The sequence below is a fragment of the Podarcis muralis genome, chromosome 17 (assembly GCF_964188315.1).
Source record: "Podarcis muralis chromosome 17, rPodMur119.hap1.1, whole genome shotgun sequence".
Taxonomy (NCBI): domain Eukaryota; kingdom Metazoa; phylum Chordata; class Lepidosauria; order Squamata; family Lacertidae; genus Podarcis; species Podarcis muralis.
The window spans coordinates 21,810,231-21,832,100 of NC_135671.1; the positions used below are offsets into that span (position 1 = coordinate 21,810,231).

Genomic DNA, 21,870 nt, shown 5'->3' on the forward strand with positions numbered 1-21,870 from the left:
CATAAAGTACCCATGATTTAAGCTTAGTCTCACTTCAACAAAAGGCCTACAGAAAAAACCAGTGAGGAACAAAGTTGATGAAAGGAGAGGATTGAAGGAACACTTGAGGGAGGCAGTACTGCTAGAAAGGAGGAAGCCGAAAGACAGGATAACTGAACTATTGATCCAAGAGGACAGAGAAGGCATCAAGACCATGTAAGGTCTTAATGACTCAAACCCAGCAGAATAATACTTAACTACATATAGCTAAACTATGTTTTCATTAGCAGTCTTGTGGCTTCCTGTTAAAGCCACACTACCACCAAGAACAGAATCCCCATGTCTGTATGCTCCTGTACCATGTTCCTTCTGAGTATGGTAACAGCTGTGCCAGTGTCCAGTTTACTTAACCCCACTGTGGCAGGGACAGAAAAACAGGTAAGTGAGCGAGTTGGGATCTTAAGGGGTGGCTCTAGCCCACAAGCCAGAAACTAGATCACGGAACCTCAAATTAAAGGAGAAAACAGGGCTATTTTGGCACAGCTTTCCGTATATTTATGGCCTTAGGTGAGCCATTACGTTCAACGTGTGAGCCCTGGTAACAGGCGCCCAGGAACTGAACGATTAACAAAGCCTGAATTCCAGCTGCAGCAGTATGTAGTTCAGTATCAGCAAATTTCTATGGTAACTGAATATTAAATGAGGCATGTGAAAAGGCTTGTACATTTTCAGCCCAATCAAACCAGTACATAGGCTGACTTGTAGTACAGTCTGTAAAATTGTGTAAGAAAACTCAATTTGCATGCTTCTGAAACAGAAGAGAAATGATATAACATTATCAAAAATAAGGTGCAGTCATAATATAAAAAGAATGTTACACTATAAAGCACCTTTGTTGTGTTCCACATTGCTTCCAGGGGTGTGGTACCAAGAAAATGAAATAAATGCTAAATATGCTAATCCCAGGTCTGCTGGACACTTAAAAACATGTAATGCATACAACTAATGCTGTTCAGTATTAAAAAAGAAAAAGATTTTTTTTTCAAATGGACAGAATCTGAACCCAGACCAGGAATATAGTCACAAATGACTGGCAAAGCTTTTCACCCAAAAATAAGACTCTATAATTCTGCCAGTAAAGTTCACTAAATTATCACAAAAGAATCAATCAAAAATGTTAAAGAGGGGTATTAGCCTGTCAGAATAACACAGAAGTCCATGATATATATGAAGAAACAGAAACTGATATTGGTAACTCAGAAAATAAGACTGATTAAATTTCATGCAGTATTCATTGAGTCTTGGTTTACTCACCCCTTTTTCACAGCTCGCTTATGAAAATACCATATTTTTTTCATCTATAATATGCCCCCATGTATAAGACGCCCCCTATTTTGGGGGACTCAGATTTAAGAAAATGGGGGAAGATGGCCCAGAGTATAAGACGCCCCCTAATTTTTGACATTTTTTAGGGGGAAAAACCTACTCTTATATATGGAAAAATACAGTAAGTACTTTATATCTACTTGACACTTTGGGAGCACTTAAGGAGACATAGGGTACCATTCAAGAGTCATCCTGCACAGAGTAGCCCCACTGATATTAATACATATGAATAACTTAGATTCATTAATGTCAATGAGTCTGCCCTGAGTGCTGAACACAACTCAGGATAATTTTCAGAATACACAGTAATTTTCTTACTATAATGTTGGTGGTTTCTCCTGTTTTTATTGTTTTCTGCCTGCTCCTCATAAACTGGAAAATGAAAGAGATGCTAAATTCCTTACAGTTCAGTAGCTTACAGCTTCATTTGTAATAAAACATTTAAAAAGTAGATATTCAATTTGGAATTGACTGAATAAGCACTATTTTAAGGTATCAAACATGATAATTTAATGACAAACCAAGATATACATAATATGTTTTATGTTTCTAAAAATGAAAGGACTAAAAAAGGTACTGCATGTTTTTCCATTTTCCCAAAAAATCATTTTGCCTGAAAAAAACCTAGAAAAAGGAACATTTCCCATGGCTTCAAAAATTCCTAGATACCAGCTTTTTCATGACATTAAGGGAAGAGGGCTCTTCCAAGTTTTATCCCATCAAGTAACTTGAAAATACATTCTAGATTCAATGAATCCATTGAGTTTTAGGCTTTATTACATCTGAAATTTCCTAAAACCATTACAGTGCATTTGTGCCTACAGCAGAGGAGTTTCATGTAGACCAGTGGCAGGAAAGCTATGGTGCACATCAGGCTCATGAAGCCATTTGAACTGTCAAACCAGCCCCTGGGAATTGGAGATAAAGGGTGCAACTCCAAAAGTGGGGAGGAAATCTTATTCCTCCAGCAAGGATGCTGTTGCTCCTATAGTCCCAGGGGCAGTGTTATCCCACCGCCAGCTATTTTCAGGGCTACAGTCTCTTTTTCACTCTCACCATTAACTTGTATGGAGTAGAGCAGTGATGGACAAACTTGGCCCTCCAGCTGTTTTGGGACTACAATTGCCATCATCCCTGACCACTGGTCCTGTTAGCTAGGGACGATGATTCCTTCAAATGGCTTGGGGGTGGGTGGGAATTTATCCCCCTGGAAAGAGGGGCAACTAAATTTAGACAGAAATCCAATATACAAACCTCAAACTTTACTTAACATTTTTTACTTCACAACAGTCATGAGAGTAAAATTTATATGTGCAATTATACAGTCCAAAATTTACAAAAATACAAATACCTTGTATCGTCCAATGCCAGGATCAATAAGAAACGAACGTGCTGATGTAGATGGCTGATTAGATGATCCACTGTTTGCTCCTTGCTTGGATTTGTTCTTACAGTTCACAACTCCACAGGAACTGGGCTTTCCATCTTCATTTGTTGATGGAGAAGCAGGAGCATCAGATTCTGAGCGTATCAAAAGCTGAACTATATCATTCAGTCCAACATTATAATCAAATAAGGTGTGTCCATCTTCAAGCTATCCAAAACAAAACCCAGGGAGAAAAGCAATCAGCAGATGTTAGTTCAAAAGTTTGTATCTTAAAATATAAAGAATTGCATCAATATATAACCTGGAGAGATATAGATTGATATAAAATAAATGTAAATAAATAAATACTTCACACTAGCTAAATCAAACTATACTGATAATTGGATCAGGACCAGTTGATACTGAGAAGTTACAGATTGAAGCCATACTATTCATTTGGTCTTTAGAGCAGTATTATTACTAACTTATGAAAAGCTTAACTACTTTGAACAAAAAGCTATACATGTAAATATGTCAAAATCTGCTACCTTCTGTTTAAATATATGTGTCATGACAAATCAATGTTGTGTAATAAAAAGGATACGTTAAGAACAGAAACTCATTATACACCCCTACATCTATGACCAGAAGAATATATTAAAAGTGCTTTCATTGTTTAGTTTTATCATTTACATTTCCTAATGTCATTGTAGTTTTTAAATCTAAAAAAGCAATGTTTTTCAAATTTAAACTTGATGGTTTGTATTCAACTCTATATTTTCTTCCTACAGTCCCTACGCTTTAGAGTACAATCCTGCAGAAACAGATATATTTAAGTGCAGTTAAGTCTTGTTCATGGTGTAAATACCAGGTCCACTAATTCTGGCCATCACAATTGTTGGTTTGGAGGAATACACAGATAATTCCTAGAGAACATGTAACTAATTTATATGAAAAATAAAACCAGAAGTGTGACAATGTATCGCTACTGGAAGGGTTTCCCTACACAAAGACATAGGCCAGGATTCAAAGCACTTTCTGTACAAGTATAGTTCCCTTTGCCCATCTTCTTTTGCTCACCCAAACTCAGTCTCAAGTCTTTCAACTCCCTTTTACAACTGTAGCTCAGAGTCTGTGGACCACCAACACATTTATTTATAAAGGTACGTATATACTGCTTTCTCAAAAAAATAACAGGGTGATTTACAGCAATATAAAAGCATTAGAAACATTAAAACTAGTCCAAAACAATCATTAAAATAATGGGTTACTCAAGAAAATTGTAAACAATAGAATAGGCGTGTTGCCATAAAAAAGTATTCAAGAGATGCCTATTATATGCACTTCCTCTTCTCTACCAAAATACCAGTTGGACCAGACTCTTAAATGTAACAAGAAGTTTTATTTTGTTTTTTATTTTACTGGAGGAAAGAAGTGACTAAACAAAGCAAAAATATTTTCCATAGGGATCAATTAACATTAAAACAAATCAGGTTAAGAGATCTCTGAGGTTTAGGAATTTCTGCTAATCTGGCTTTTCTAGAAATTTACTAAATTAGGACACTAGGAATAGAGGCTCTACTACAATTAGGAATCACTTTATTTTAGTTTCTCTTTTAAAGTTATTTACTGCAATGGAGCACCATGAAGGAAAGAAACAACAATAATTCGCATCTCTCAAAAAATGTTGAAGCAACTTGTTTCCTGGGCAATAAAAGAATGTTTTCAATTAGAAAAACGGGGGGGGGGGGTGTTTAAAAATGAAGAGACAATCAGAGGATGAAATGTTACTGCAAAACATTCTAAAATAGTATAAATCTAACTGACTATAAAAGTTACGTGATCTAAAATTCAGGCCCATGAGCTCTTTCAGGTGATCAATTGTGAGGGGGGGAGGAGAGAGAGGGAGAGGGAAGGCAATAAGTGGTTTTCAATATTGTGATATATCACCAGCTAAACATCACAATATTGCAATATATCACAGTATCTGCTTGCCTGCTGATGAAACTGAGTGCGCGATGATTGGCAATATTGTCATTTATCCATTTTAGACCCCTAAGTAGTAGCAGTTGCCAGAACATTGTCCTGTTTGCCTCCGTATAGTTCCATCCTTATTTCCAACATTGTGGTATATTGCAATGTTTAGCTGGTAATAACATTGTTTAGGTGGTGATATTGTGAGGTTTAGCTGCTGATAACATTGTAGCATTTAGCTGGTGAATTATCATGATGTTAAAAAGCAGATATTGCCTAGCCCTTGCACACATTGTGATTTGTGATATATTGCCGTGTGTGTGTGTGCGCGCGTGCATGCATCTATCTCCTATGCATGTTCTGAATACTATGCATGGAAATCTGAATCCTGGGATAAGAAACACTGAATACATTAGAACTTACTTCCAAGTAGACATAGGAATGTAATGCACAAATTACTAGCTTGCCCAAGACTACCCAGGTACCTGTGGGTTCTTAGTCTCTTGTACAGTGTCACCCATCATTGTGAATATGAAGCTTTGGATTGCCTACAAACTATCCAAAGTTTCATATTCACAATGATGGGTGACACTGTACAAGAGACTAAGAACCCACAGGCACATGTGCAGAGGACTATGTTTTTTGAACACATAATACAATCTGGTATACTACAATATCTAGTAATATTGGTGAAACAAAATAAAAACTTATGATCAGTATTAATTATAGGCATTTGTTTCAGGAGTGAGGAGGCATAACATATGTGAAGTGGGGGGAGGAGAAGTGGAAATAGTACAATGATTATTAGGTTCCTAGGGAAATTACTTGCCAATGATTTCGCAAACATAATATTAAGTTATTGTCAGCAGTCGGAAAAATCCTAGTTAGTGGGAAGCCAGCAAAAGACCAAGATGCGTTAAGGGATTCATCTAGATTTCTGTAAATGCACCCTCCTCTTGCCTGGAAGGCTGCACACCCACAGGTCAAGATCCATGCTGCATCAAAGAAGCCCAAATAGGCAGATGAGGAGGCAGGGATGGGGGGAGGCATCCTGTCCCCAGCAAAGTCTGACCTATATCTTCACTACCACCAGGGAGACAAATAAAAAAGAGGTAAGAGTCTGGTGAACTGAGACATATGTTGCCTCCCATCTGCTGGGCTTGTGCTTCTAGAATGCCACATGTTCTAAGGTGGACTGCACATGAACCTGAGAATTATCCAATGAGAGAAAATTTTATTCTGTGAACCTCCCTGAGATTTAGTGAAGAAGGGCAGTATATAAATGTAATAAATAAATAAAGCCTTGAGGCTGCTGAAGTCCTGGGGTCCTCCCAAAATACCCCAGACCAACTTGGCCGGCTTGATCAGGGATGCTGATGGGTCACAGGGTGGTCAACAGACTAGCAGCATATCCAATCTATCTCTCTGACCCAACTCCAATTGCAGACTCTTTAAAGCCCGTCCAAAAACCACGATGTTTTCTGGTAAAGGAGGATGATAGCAGTTTTACTGGTGTAGTTAATGGCACCCTGACCCACATGCAGCAGGTTCAAATACATTATGTACCAGGTTCTATACATTATGCACCAGAATTTATATCTCGTGCAGTATATATATATATTCAATGGCAATTCCTGGTTCTAAGTTCCTATATGACTCACATCCTTGTTTCATTCATGCTTCACATTTTTTATATGTATAAAAATTGTGTAAACATTGTTTCAATTTTGACAACAACCACACCATTTGAGTAACACTTGAGTAACTCATGAGTCACATCCTGGTATTCCATGTAAAAAAGTAATGGTTCTCTTCCGCACTACTCCTCATTTTTAACTGCAGTGGGAACCAAGTACACAAAACAGCATATGCTCATATTCAGCCCTTGTATGTTCGTGTTCCAGAAGTCTAAGTTGTAATTACCTTGGGGCACACAGCATTTTATACTCTAAAACACCATGCAACCCCTTCCTTTTTTTTTAGTGCAGTGCTGGAATTTGTTATGGTTTTGTATGAAGCACTGTGCTACAAAAAAATACCTGAAGCTCAATCATGGCTTCATATCAAAATTTCAGGAAACCATCTTTTCATCCCCTAAATAACATGTTGGCCCTTTAAAGAGAACCCTCTCAACACCTCTCAGCATGCTAAATGTAGAAAGATACCCCTGCAGATTCAGTCTGGAAGAAGCAAATGATCTCTCACCCAATGTGTGTGCAGAGGAAAGACTAAGTAAGTCCAAAATAGTATACGTTCAAGATTACCAGGAACCGTGAGAGTGAAGGGCACTTCCAGTTCAATTAGAAGAACGAGAGGACAGAAAGGAAGATAATTCATAACAAACAGCAGCATGCCTCCCCTTCATTGACAAGTCTAATCTTTCTGAATAGTGCAGAAAAGAAACAAATATATTAAACAAGAGAGAAATGTGCAGCTGCACAGCTATGGGAGCACAAATATTTCCTGATCACTACAGATCAGGGGCACCTTACAAATAAGATGGACCTATTATTATGGAGAATACAGCAGATATTCACTGGGCCCGACGTACTTTGTAGAAATTTTTGTAGCAAAAAATTGGGGAAGCATGCTTCCTTTCCTCAACATTCCTGAGAGGAGGATAGAAATCCATTCACTTTCCATCAGTTGATCCTTAGACAAGGGTGGGAAGAAAAATCTCCCAACAGTACCTTGTTTATTTAAGAAAGGCTTGCATTTCAATTAACCAGCAATGGATTCATCACACATATGTGGAACCCTATGCAAACTAGTAAAGTGCAGTTTTTTCACTACTCAAGTGATCTCCTAGAGCAGGGATGGGAAGCCAGCAGCACGAAAACCACATTTGGCCTTCCAACCTCAATAATGCCTACCTGCTCACTGATGCAGTCTCACCCCCTCCTACTATTGCCTGCCACTGCTTGTTTGCCAGCGCTCAACACAACATATGACCACCTTTGTGCATTCCAGAGAGAACTCATGTTCCTCTTCAGTCATCTGTGGAGTCTGGAAGCACTGGGGGTGTACTGCAGCGCTCAAATTCCAGTGAGAAGCAGAGGGATAATAAGATGAACTATGTGAACAGGGAGGTTGCAGGTGCTACGGAGTCAAAATGCTTGCAGTAAGGGGTGGCCTAGAGCAGGGGTAGGCAACCTAAGGCCCGGGGGCCGGATGCAGCCCAATCACCTTCTCAATCCAGCCCGCAGACCGTCTGGGAATCAGCATGTTTTTAAATGAGTAGGGTGTGTCCTTTTATTTACAATGCATCTCTGGGTTATTTGTGGGGCATAGGAATTCATTCATATTTTTTTTCAAAATATAGTCTGGCCCACCACATGGTCTGTGGGATGGTGGACCGGCTCATGGCTGAAAAAAGTTGCTGACCCCTGGTCTAGAGAGACAGCGAGCATGGGGGGAATCCTAATTTTTTACAGTAGCATGCTCCCAGATGCAAGTGACTTAAGTCAGTGTGTCTTATCCTTGTGCACACTGCAAGCTTTAGCTACGAAGTGGTTTATAAATCTGTTGTTGTTATTAACATGTGTTTGACCAACCACCAGCATGCAACTCCAAAAGATGTACCAATAAGAATGTAGCTCTCAGGTTAAGAGTTTGCCCATGTCTTGTGAAAATATATTGAACTAAGAAAAAAAAAACACTTTCCGTCACCTAGAAATTCCTCCTTCCCTACATGATTTTAAGCTTTAGGATCAGTAGCACAGTCATTTGGCATATTGACTGAGCAAGCATGCTAAAAAGCTCAAAGTTTCAAATGTGATCTTTCACACATTTCTCAAAAATCATGTTATGGCAAACCTGCAAATACCAATTTTAAGGCTCTCCAATGCCACTTGAAAGACAATTTACTTGTTTTTACTTCAGCAGTGCTATATCACTACATGCTATATGCATCTAAGTTATTTCCAGACCAGTATCAGCAGCATTCTATAGTATCCTGCATTAGTTTTGTTATGAGGCATCCAATGTGCTCCTACATTTCTTATTCATTGTTATCTGTTTGTTTTGAAGCCTCTGCTGCATCTTGCACAACACTCTTTGAATCTCTGATCTCATTGGTCCTTTGAGGTCCGTTAGATCGGCCATAACATGTTCTAAAACAGAAAGGCAATTACACTCTTGCTTTACAGAATTTATGACAAACCAAATCCCAGCACAATATATTCACAGAAACACAGAGCTACCTAGCCATAACCAGAAAACATTAAAGGTACAGTACAATGGCTAGAAAGCACAGTAACTGTAGTCTGAAAGGGCTATGGGAAAAGAAAAACATGCAGTTATAAGAATGAATTACAACAATAAATGGCACCGTAAACACTAACCCGTTTATCACAGCAAAAGCTTTTCTGGATCACTGGCCATGAAAGTTTATGCCATAACAAAAAGGTGCCAAAAGACTAAAGTAACAACTTCTCTAGAAGAGGGAGTGAAGTTGTATGACCTGATTGCATACTCAATCTCTGCTATGCAGATCAGCTATGCTTCACAGCATTTATCCACACTGGATCCAACGAGGTAAAACGATGTATACAGTATTCCAGAATGTGTTTCAACCACTTTTGCATTTCCCATCATGGTAGCCCAGGCTTGTCTGCCTTTGTTAATTTCCTGTATATTTAAAGAGAGCCAGCTTCCAATGAAAGCCTTAAGTGCCTAGAGAGTACAAGGAACTCAAGCACTTCCTCAGAACTCTCTGTCCCTACACTGACAAAAACAAACTCCCAAAACAAAGGAAATGTATCTCTCTAAGGATGCAGCCTGTGCCTACTTAACCGAAACAAGTCCCACTGAACTCGATGGTGCTTCCTTCCGATTAGATGATGCCTATGGAACTGAATCTCGTTAACAGTTGGCACATCGGTTCCATACTCGTGGCTTTCGACTAAAGGGGGGTGTAGCTAGTGCCCCTATACAAAAAAGGATGGGAAGGAGGGTGTGGGGAGAAGAGGAAGTGGAAAGGGGGGGGAAGAGGGAGAAGGGATGGCACCGAGAATAACTTTCCTCGACCAGGTGCCACTTCCCTGGGCATACTGGCGGGGCGGAGCGGGAGCCAACGAGCGTTTCTGGAGGCTGTTGAAGCGCCGGAAGTCGTGCAGCAGAGGCAACCGGCCTCATCCTTCCCCCGTGGCATCCCGGGCCCCCTGCGCGCACCCCTTGAGAGCAGAGACTCCGCTAGCGAAGCAGAGAGAGAGAGGCGGAGCCTGGCGAGCAGCGCCGTTGGAAACCGAGAGCGAGGAGGAGGAGGAGGAGGGGATGGTGGATGAAATTGCCGCCGCCGCCGCCCTTCGCACAAAGGCATCCTCGGGCTGCTTCCTGCATTTACCCCCTCAGGTGTGAGGAAGATGGTAAACAATAAGCCCAGAGGAGAGGATGCAACAGCTGCTGGGGTTCAAAACAATAATAATGCGAAGCACCACCCATCGCGCCTCCGAGAACCCAGGGAAGGGGGGAGTGTCCCGCCCGGGCGCCTCACCTGCTTGCCCCGGTAGAAGAGGCGCTGCCTGTCCGGGCTCACGCGGAAGCTCTCCTCGATTTTCTCGCGCAGGCTCTCGATCTTGGTGAGGCGGCTGAGGTCGTCGATGGTATGGGTCTGCGCGCCGTCGATGGTGCGCACCTGGATCCACATGGCGCGCACCCAGAGGAGGACGAAAGAGGGGCGGGGGGGGAGGCGCTTTTCCCGCCGGCTCGGAGCACCGGAGAGAGAAGCGGGGGGCGGGAAGCTCCTTCCCTCAGACCCCGAGGACCACCGCCAGCCTCCTCAGCTGCCGGCCGCCGGCCTTCCTCGCTCCCTCTTTCCTCGCCCCTCCAGCCGCCCTCGCGGCCCCTTCCTTTCTCCCTTTCCGCAGCCGCACTCGGAATGGCGGCAAAAGCCCCTGTCAGGAGCTGCCCTGAGGGACCAGCAAAGGAAGGCTTCCCCCACCGTGTGGAACTAACGGGCGCCAGCGGCGGGAGCCATGTCCTAACCCCGAGGACTGTTTACCAGGCGCCGCTGCTCTCACATGGAGGTCACGGCGCGCCAACGCGGATCTCGCGAGACGAGCGCGCGCGGACCACCAGCAACCGCCGCTTTCCAACCGCCCGCCCTCATACACACACAAAACAACCCCCCCTCCTCCTCCCGGCCTTAAAGAGACAACAACGGCAGCAGCGGAGAGGCGGGGCTTGAGGCGGTCTCCGTCCGTGTTCGCGCCACTCCGAGGGCTCGCGAGGCGAGGCCACGCCCCCTTTTCGCCTTCACCTCAGGGCGCTGAGGGGCGCGACGGTTTGGGGTCGCCTTTGCAAGCGGCGCTCGAGATTTTCCTCCGTTTGCCGTCTTTTTTTTCGGATTTGGGAGGGGAAAACGGCAGCTGCGTCCGTGTTTTTGTTTGGAAGGGGGTCCCGCCGAACTGCTGGGTTCGGTCAGGGCTGGTTCCCGAAGCTGAGGGAGCGGCCTCTTCTTGCCGCCCTAGGTAGACGGAACCCGGCATCCTCCTCGTTTCTGTGAGGAGAAACACTCGAAAACGGATCGTGGTGAATCTGCATGTTGCTGTTTTGCAGAGAATCAGTCTCACGCAGTGCCGGATTTGTTGTTGTTTAGTCGTGTCCGAGTCTAAACAAGCTACATCTTAGGGTCCCACTATCTTGAGGCCCCCAAAAAATGTTAAAAGGAGGAAAAAACCAGGATGTACATTTCCAAAATACAAGATAAAAAGCAAATAAAATAAAACCTACATATAGCAACACTGGCAAATGGCTTTAGATACCTATTAGGTCCATAAATTACCGTATAGCATATATTCAACACAAAAAACAGCGACAATTTGTTGTTGACAAAGGACAGCTGGACATATAAAGGGCCCCATTACCTTCAATAGCTTTGGGCCTCATCAAACCTAAATCCGGCCCTGGTCTCGTGTGCCCATAGGCTGCACAGTTTAAAAATAAGAATAATTCACGCCTCTGGTACTTAACGTTTCTGCTGTCATGGCACACAGAAAATGGATCTTGCGGATCTTGACACCGCATGGCGCACCAAAGCCACCACCAAATCGCCTCAGTGCCTGCAAGTCTGCATCAGAATAATCACGAACCCAGCGCTTCGTGCCTATAGAGCAAAAACATACCTCTGGCTTTTTCGATAGAACCCAGTGGCACATCATGTTCATGGTTTGAACTATAAAAACTATTTTATTTCTTTACTCAGTTGGGGTCACCCATGTTCCCTCAAAACCGAGCAATCCACAGCTTGAATGCATTACACAGACAGCCTCATCCGTATAAAATACATGGTTGGGGGGAAATTTATCCTTTGAATTTTCACATGGATCCGCAGAATCCATGTTGCACGACCTCTGCACAGTTTGCACTACAAACATCACTTTCTAAGGTGCAGCGACAGGCTCCAAGGAACACATCTCCAGGGATCCTTTGCATTTTTAAATAGGGTTACCCCCAAGCCTTGGATGTCAATGCAATGAATAGGTAATACATTTATAAGATTTTTAATAATTCATCCCACCTACATATTAATTACATGAACCCAAGGGCGTAGCCAAATCAAGTAAATCAATAAAATACTTAACTAGCTGATGTTCTGCCCTCTCCCACCAACATAAATCCTGGCTATGCCCATGCATGCACCTTGTGCTTGCCAATTCATAGATCTGTCAGTTTTTCACATTGCACCATTAATATGCCTACTAGTATAACACAAAATGAATGCAATTTAACCAAAGCAATTGCTATAAGTCCATTCTAGCAGCCCAGGGTTGCCAAACTGGTGCATGGATCACCAGTAGTCTGCAAGTTTCATTCAGGTGGCCTGTGGGTTTGCTGAAGATGGGAAATGGTTCCTCGAACACAGTAAATACTCGCATTGATTTTAATTTTTATTGCTTCATCTATTTCTAATACTGTATTTTTATATTTCAATTAAAATAGTAATAAATATGTATACAAATACAATACAATATATACACAATAAAATACAAGGTATACTAAAATAAACTACAATATATAAATAAAATGCAATATATAAAATACCATATGCAATATATAGTCAGTTGTGAGATGCAATATACTGTAGATACAGTACTCTTATTCAGCCTCTTGCCCCAGGATAGAAACTGAGCTATTCTCACCCCTGCCATGATAGTGTTGCTCAGCCCACTAGTAAGCATATGCACGTATATTTTTCCCCTCTTTAGGAAGTTTAGGAGGATCAGGGATGGGAAATAACTTATGTAAAGCTAAAATGTGTTGTGAATCAAATCCTTCATTAGTTTTACTGGAACATTTCCACCAAATCCTAAATTAAGTCGAAGGTGATAGTAATCTTCCATTAGTCTCAGCTGAGAATTAGTATTACATCTGTATCAAGATTTGTTGGGAAAGCTCATTTAAAATCAGTGGAGCATTTTCAAAGCATCCGACTTGACTAGGGATTTGATATATTTTTGAAAAACTTATTTAGAAGCAGCAGAGCATTTCCTCTCAATCCTGAGTTCCAGCAAATCTACAGGTCATCTTCTTTCCCTTCCATGGTTGTTGTTTTTTTACTCTAGAGTCTTGCAGCTAGTTTCATTATTTATCAAGTCTATAACTTTTTCTTTTACATTTTAAGATTGAATAACACAACTTATTGTTTATTACAGACTATACTCTTATCCAGTGTGAAGCAAGGTTCAGCTTCACTAGAGCTAATAAGCTTGAAGAAAGTCAATATTCAGGAGGAAGATTGTTTTATAATTTCCCCGTTTATGGCAACCTGCCCAGCACAAGCAAGGTCTGCCTAAGTAATGTTACACATCTAGAAAAAGTTTTCTTGAACTGGTCTTTGACCGTAATAAATTATTATTATTATTATTATTATTATTATTATTATTATTATTATTATTATTATTATTATTTCCATGAGTATTTGTTAGGAACCTACCTAACAGGGTTGCTGCAAGGATAAAATGTAGGGCAAAAAAAGCCTCGGGTTAAGTACTTAATTTGTTCCGGAGGTCCGTTCTTAACCTGAAGCTGTTCTTCACCTGAAGCACCACTATAGCTAATGGAGCCTCTAGCTGCTGCTGCGCCGCTGGAGCACAATTTCTGTTCTCATCCTGAAGCAAAGTTCTTAACCCGAGGTACTATTTCTGGGTTAGTGGAGTCTGTAACCTGAAGCGTATATAATCCGAGGTACCACTGTACTGCTTTCCATATTCACACAGATACACAAAACCAGTTACTCAAAAAGGAGACACATTCCCCATACCATCAAGCCTACACAGTATATAGTATATAGGATAATATGAATGTTTTGGTCTAGAAAACATTACTACTGCTTAGGCATTTCCATCTTTTTTGTTTCCTGGTAGAGCAACTCCATGCATGGCAGACATTCTGCAAGCAAAGTCCAAACAATACAAGAAAACAGATGTTGCTACCCTGTAATATGATATTTCTTTCCCCCAATTACCCAGCCATCCACAAAAGGTGGCAAAATGAGCCTCCGGTAAAAGTTAGTAGCAATGCACTTCAATCTGAAACCATGGGAAGAGGTCATCTGGATGGAAAGCTGGTCTGAGGTTTCCCACTACGCAAATGATGCCAAGCAGATGCAGGTAGGGCTGCAATGTTCTAAATCAGTGAGGTGCAGAAACAGGCTACATGAGGGTGAATAAACTCAGTCCAGATGTCATGCTGTGGTGAGTGCTCTCAGTACCTAGAGTAATGCCTCCAGCTTGCCTTGATGGGGAGATGCGTGTGTGTCCATACATATGTAGATACCTTTGACTTTTGTGTCACACTACTTGCCGTAATCTTTGGCCCTGTGTACCATGGCATGCCGCCCTTGGAGGGACTGAAAAAGGTTCCCCACCTCTGAACAAAGGAGAGAGCTCTTGCCCAGCGGTTCTGCTTCCATTACGAAACAGGCTAGAGATGCTCACATACTGTAACACTATCCCTATATTTATTTATTTTTGGCACAAGGTGAAGACCAAATGTTTGGAACAACTTTTTGCATATCTGACAGAAGAAAAACGTTTCAGTGCTGCTTGTATTGTTTAGCATTGTGTTTTTAATACTGTATTTTATTCTTACAGTTTTTGTGAGTTGCCCAGAAAACAGGTGACTGGGTGGTCATGCAGATGTATTAATTCATTAATAAAGAAAGAAATCACTTTTAAGGAACATTGTAGTTCTGCAGCTACTGTAACCAAAACTATCCTACTATAATGCTTCTCCCTTTAGAAAACCAACCTGATTCCATTAATTAGTTCATTTGCTCATGTGACCCAGTAGAGAAGAAGTGCATGGGGGTGGGTGGGATTGAACCACAGTAGCAGTTCCTTCTATTTATGAATGCTTCAGCTTTTATGCCTGAACATATTTGATGTGTCTAAATCCAGATTCAGTGGTATGCTATTTATTACCTAGGAGGTGTAGTATGTAGCTGTAATAACTTCTTGTTGTTTAGTCATTTAGTCGTGTCCGACTCTTCGTGACCCCATGGACCAGAGCGCGCCAGGCACTCCTGTCTTCCACTGCCTCCTTCAGCTTGGTCAAACTCATGCTGGTAGCTTTGAGAACATTGTCCAACCATCTCGTCCTCTGTCGTCCCCTTCTCCTTGTGCCCTCCATCTTTCCCAACATCAGGGTCTTTTCCAGGGAGTCTTCTCATGGGGTGGCCAAAGTATTGGAGCCTCAGCTTCACGATCTGTCCTTCCAGTGAACACTCAGGGCTGATTTCCTTAAGAATGGAGAGGTTTGATCTTCTTGCAGTCCATGGGACTCTCAAGAGTCTTCTCCAGCACCATAATTCAAAAGTATCAACTCTTCAGTGATCAGCCTTCTTTATGGTAATAACTAGTGGTCATTTAATTTGCCAAATGATTTAAAGCTATCTAAGTTTGTTCCAAGGTTGCATAGTTTAACTAAGAGTTGTTTGAAGTACCGGTACTTCTGTTTGTCTGTCCTGAATCTCAGCTTCATTCGCTGCCCCATGTTTTAATATTCTGAGAGCAGGAGGCAAATTTCTCTCTAACTTCTTCACACCATTTTCAATGTTATACACCTCTATTATATCCCCCTCTTACTTGGCTTCATTCTAAATGAAATATCGCCAAATGTTCTAACCTTTTTTCCATCGACGGGTATTTCTCCAGCCCTCTGATAATTTTGATTGTCTTTTTTGTATCTTTTCCATTTCTATTATTATTATAATTATTATTATTATTATTATTATTATTACTGTATTCTGCAATATACCTTTTGAGGTGCAGCAAACAAAACATAATACAGTATTCCAAATGTGGTCTACCATAGAGTTGTGTTTACGCATTTCTGTACTGGGAGTTTTGTTTTTGATCCCTTTCCTAATGATCCCGAACATGAAAATTGCCCCCTTTTTTTGCAGAAAGAGAAGTTGGCAGTGAAGATATAAATTGGTGGGTTTTGAACCTGTGCTGTTCCACAGGTCTGTGCTCAGAGATCTCTGAAGAGGCTCCATTTTATTTTTATTTTTATTTTGTTGCCTGCTCCATGACGGCCCTTGCAGTACAGGGTGCTGAGTTATCTTTGTAGCTGGCAGGCTGTGTGCTGTGAATGTTCTGCGACAGGGTGAAGAATCTCCATTGCTGTAGGTGCAGTAGCTCAGACCATGTGTGGCTAACACAGGACCGTTGTCAGAATGCTGCTCCATGATGGATACGCGTGCCGGTGGTATTGCCACTGATGCTGGGGAAGTGGCTGGCAGTCTTGCTGCATTCTCTGTTCTTTGTCCTATTGTGATTTTCTCCTCAACTGGCTCTATCCATGCCGAGCTGATGTGGGGAAATTGGTGTGCTGTTCTTCGATTGGCGGGAGTTGGCAGTGTTGCCATGGATGCTGGTGGAATGGCTAGTAGGATTGATGTATTCCCTGGTGTTTGTACTACAGTCGTGCCCCCCCCCCCCACTTTTCTGCTGGGAGGGAATAGAACTTCGACTAAGCTATGCTGATATTACACAAGCATAAGCCGATTGCTGGCATGGCAGGGCTATAGGATTATGCAGCAAGTGAACCTTTGGCATAATGTAACTTCACTTAATGAAAATTCTAAAGACATGCTTGTGTGCACACCATGTGATTAAAGCAACCCCTGGGAACTGTAGCTTTATAGAGCTACAGTTCCCAGCACCCTTAACAGTTTGCAGGATTCTTTGTGGGGAGGGTGCTTTAAATGTATGGTGTGCATGCAGCCATATACACAGACGATGGATTTTCATTGATGTACCTTTTTAATCTTTTGAAATGAATGTAGAAACAACACACGCATGTAGTTCACAAATGCAGGATAATAATAGCAATTCCTGTAGAAGAAAAGCAATTCAGGGTTTGGAAGGCATTGAGATTCTTAGGATGTAACATATATAAAGTGAAAGTTACACAGTGTGCAAATACTGCTCACAACACCCTGGCAACTAACAGTTGTCAACTCACCAAAATATTTTGTGATATACAGGTGTTGGTGGCACATCCACCCATTATCATCCAGTTTATAAAAAGCTTCCCTACCATCCCTACCTGCTTGTCTGGCGGCAGTTCTTTCCGTTGTAGGTGTGTAGGCTAGAGACTATTGACAAGTCAGTGGAAAATTTATTCTGGCACATTTTTCATAGAGAAAACTCACACAGGGAAGGATTGTTTTCTGTTCATTCATTTGTGGTGCTATTCTTGCCCAAACCAAGTCACTTTGTATGTTGCATGGAACAGAAGAACAACAGATTGTCTTTCATTAGCCGTTAACATGTGTGAAGAAGTCCCATATGTCAGCTATTTGACATAAATCTGTTATTTTGTGATAGCAAAGTTGTCTGTGTGGAATATATATAACTAAACTGTATTAATTTTTATCTTGATGTCAAAAAGTAAAACAATTGAAGCTAATTTCATTTCTAGTTTTGAAATACAGCATTTCTAACAAGTTTTACAGTATCAGCTTCATTATATTTCTTCAGACAGTTCCTTTAAAACATGTTTAAATGTTTTAGGGGTATTTGTGTCCTAACTGGAAATGCGAAGCTAAATTCTTTCCTTTGACATTTTCTCTCGTGTGTGTATCAAATATGACACAATTCCTACATGACAAATGTGAGATATTCAGGAGGAGTTTTCCAGCCCATGAGCAGGGAACAAAATATGTGTGTCTGATCACATGTGATAACCTACATATGGGTTGCTTACTATTCCCTATATTTAAGTTCACTCTGTTAGAAATATTGTGGGCTGGGCTGTATATAAGAACTGCATATACTGCTTAAATATATATATACTATGTTTATATTTGAGGAGCTCATCATACATGGCTCCCCACCCTCTCTTTTTAATCCTCAACAACCCTGTGAGGTAGGTTAGCCTAAGAGTTAGCCACTGCCCCAAGGTCACCCACTGAGCTTCATGGTCAAGTGGGATTTTGAACCAAACTCTCCCAGGCCTTTGTTCAACCCTCTGACCACTACAGCAAACAGATCAGGTCAGATCAGGTCAGTCTTATGAAGGTGTCAAGTGGCCCATCTGGTCCTAAACTGGTGGATACACTTCAGTAATTAGGCCTGAGGATGACAAGGGACTTGGACAAGTGCAGCCCACCACCTGCATTCTCAACCACTTAGTCTCCTGTCTTATTTTATTGAGAAAGGAAGGACTGATCAGTTCAGGAACTGATAAATTCAGGACTTCCTGGGGTGTGGTGATGGACTGGATGAGAAGGACTAAGGCAGCTGTGTATTGTCCAGGGATGTATCCTACATAGGAACATTGTGAAGGCTGCTACATGATGTCTTCCTGCTGATCTCTATGAGGACAAATGATACTACCAGCTCTGAAGTGATACTAAAGAAATATGATCATAGAACCATGAAAACACAGAATCACAGAGTTGGAAGCGACTCCAAGTGTCATCTAGTCCAATCCCCTGCAATGCCATCCAACTTCTGCTTTAAAACCTCCAAGGAAGGAGAGTCCACCACCTCCCAAGAGAGATCATTCCACTGTTGAACAGCTCTTACTGCCAGAAAGCTCTTCCTTTCTTGTAACTTGAAGCCATTGAGTTGAGTCCTACCCTCCAGAGTAGAAGAAAACAAGCTTGTTCCATCTTCCATGTGACAGCCCTTGAGATATTTGAAGATGGCTATCATATCTCCTCTCAGTCTTCTCTCATCCAGGCCCAGCTCCTTCAACTGTTCCTCATAAGGCTTGGTTTCCAGACTTTTGATCATCTTGATGATTGGGAAATATTCTGATATCATAGTTCATGCTTCTATGATAAAGGACTTCTGGTGGTAGATGGGTTGTGCCTCACAGAGACTAAAAATAATGTGTTTGATGTGAGTCTCACAAACCTGATCTGGCAGACTTTAAAATAAATTTTGCAGTACAGATGATGAAATTCTAGGTAGCATGATGTCTTTTGAAAATTCTTGGAGAACAGGTGAACACTGTGAGCCTAGAGATGGGCAAATGTCCCTGCTTCAACAGGGAGAAAGAGGACCCCAGATACTTCTCAACCAATCAACCTATCATTGATAGCTGAAAATTTATAGAACAAGTCATTAAGTATCCAGTCTACTTTTGACAAGGCTTTTGACTCTTTTAACCAGAGTGGTAATCAGTGATTCATTATCAATGTGGAGAGATTAGATAATATTGTGTCATACTTACAACCCATAAACTACTATTGAAGACCATTCTGGGTGAAAAATAGTCTAGACTAGGATTTAATCCTGGGGCTAACTGGTTAGCAACTTGCTAAACTGAATCTGTGACTTCTCCACCAACATTTGATCACCACAAAAACCTACCATACCTATAGAAGGGAATCTTTGTTCACAGCAGCTATGACTAAAAGTGGATTTTATTTTTTTTGAAAAGAGCAATTTATACGAGGCACATTTTAAGACATTACATTTATTTCTGTTCTTGTGCCTCTTCTTCACATCTTCGCACTAATATATCCCATTTGGTTGTTAATTTTGATTTTACAGTATGCCACTTTTCCATGACCTCATGTTCCCAATTTCTATTTAAATAGATTGTTTTTTGTTCTCTCCTCTCATTCTTTTACTTATTCATTTTTTGTGCGTGTCACTTTCTTACTGTTTTAGGTATTTGCAAAGGCAAACTATGTCTATTCTCAGAGCTTGCAGAATCAGTAACCAGCATTCTAATATGTTTTCCTCTGCCGTTATTCACTGTGATTTTACTGAAATTGCTTTGAGAACAGAATTTGTTTCAAGACACACAAATTAACTGAATCTGATTAGGACACTGAAATGCTTAGATCTTTCACTTTGTAGTTATGGCTGTTGCTTGTGGGCTGAAGTATAGAATAATAATAAAGCAATTTAATAGGCTACGACTCTAGAATACGTTATGAATCTGACTTTTAAAGGACATGATCCAGCCAAGTTACGTATTTTTATATCCAACTACTTTCAGTGAAAAAGGAAATGACGTGTTTTTATCTCTGCCACTGAAGTCAGAGCGACTAAAAAGTGCTTAACTTTGGCTAGCTTGTGTTCTTAAAATCATTATTGTAAAAGGTCCCATTCTGAATGGTGAAGAAATGATATTGTGTTCTCCATTGACTTGGAAGTGTCATGGGTTCAGAGGAAGCCTCACTATTTTCTAAAATCATGACTCCCTGCCCTGCACCCAGCTTCAGCTTCTATGGACTGCCTCCACATTGCAGCTTTGACCATGGACCAGACTTGGACCTCGCCTCTCAGGTAACCCACAGGACCAGCACACAGACGCTTTCTGTTGAGTCTGTCAGCTGTTGAGTCCCGAGTACACACACAATATAGAGGTGATATTTGGAGCTTTAGTTTTTGCTATTTTTTGCGTTTTTGTTTGTGTGGCTTTTTCATTTTTTTGATTGTGACTTGTTCTTTATTTTATGGGACTGGCTTGTGACTTTGTTTTTGTGACTTGTTTTTGTGACTGGGTGGAACCTAGTTCAGCTACTGGTTGATTGTGTGACTGCAGAAATGGATAACCCCCCCCCCCCCATCCAAACAATGACCATCATCGGAACATGTAAGAAAAAAAATAATTTTAATTTTTATCATCTACAATACTGTCTTATTTATTTTATAGTACAGTACAGTGGTACCTTGGTTTCTGAACTTAATCCGTTCCGGAAGTCCATTCTTAAACCAAAACCATTCTTACACTGAGGCGTGTTTTCCCTAATGAGGCCTCCCACTGCCAGTGCCCTTCCACTGTTCGGATTCTGTTCTTAGACCGAGGTAAAGCTCTCAAACCGGAACACTATTTTGGTTTTGCAGAGTTTGTAAACCAAATCATTCTTAAACCGGACTGTTCTTAAACAGAGGTACCACTGTACATTGATTATTGCCTTCATTTTATGGATCAGTGGTCTCATTAGATAGTAAAATTCATGTTAAATTGCTGTTTTAGGGGTTGTTTTTCACCGACTGGAACGGATCCGTTTTCCTTTACTTTCTATGGTTTAAGAGCAGACTTCCGGAACGGATTAAGTTCATAAACCAAGGTACCACTGTATTTGTTCTTTTCAAACAAAAAACACCTATCCTGAAACCTCACATGAATTCAGATACCAGTAGTCTACCTTGATCCTTCTGATGTTTGCAGCACAACCCCCATGCAAGTTTCCCACTCTTTAATGAGACATACTGTCAGATCAATGTCTATAAAACTGCAGCTTTAGCATTTTTAAAGTTTTTTAGCTGGGGCCTCCTAATTCTAAAGGGAAAAGTAATGCACTTGATAGCATTTCCCTGCATTGATCCTTTCTTTGTCCACTAGATGGCAAAAAAGAACATAATTAGCACACCAACAAACAAGGGAGAATGTCATGGTGAGCTTCAGCACCTCTTTTTCTAGAAAAATAGCACTGAAACAGAGTATTTTAATAGCCAGCCCTGAAATGAATGTGTAAGGGTGGACTTCCAGCCCAGTGTTTTGATTTGACCTGGACTTCACAAAAAGTTATTAAACTGGAGCACCAATGGTTGTGTGCCTCTCCTCCCCACTTGTAATATTGATTGGCAGTACTGGGTGAACCCTGGAGCTTCTAGTTATAGCTCTCCCATATTGAAAGATTTGGGTGGTTTAACATATTAAAAAGAAGCAACAAATTATCACATTTA

General features: G+C 41.1%; 1 protein-coding gene across 2 annotated transcripts in view; it reads right to left on the reverse strand.

Annotated features, from left to right (window-relative positions):
• The window catches only part of UHRF2 (ubiquitin like with PHD and ring finger domains 2), a 48,111-nt gene extending 37,304 nt beyond the window's left edge, over nt 1–10,807 (reverse strand). The window contains exons 1-3 of one of the 2 annotated variants that reach the window (XM_028711954.2): nt 10,200–10,807; nt 2,717–2,959; nt 1,684–1,737 (exon numbers count right to left, since the gene is read on the reverse strand). In XM_028711954.2, the coding sequence (XP_028567787.2) occupies nt 1,684–1,737; nt 2,717–2,959; nt 10,200–10,352 (450 nt within the window). In that variant the 5' untranslated portion in view covers nt 10,353–10,807. The remainder of the gene's footprint in view (nt 1–1,683; nt 1,738–2,716; nt 2,960–10,199) is intronic. The other variant, XM_028711955.2, reaches the window with a different exon arrangement.
• Nucleotides 10,808–21,870: the final 11,063 nt, after the last annotated feature.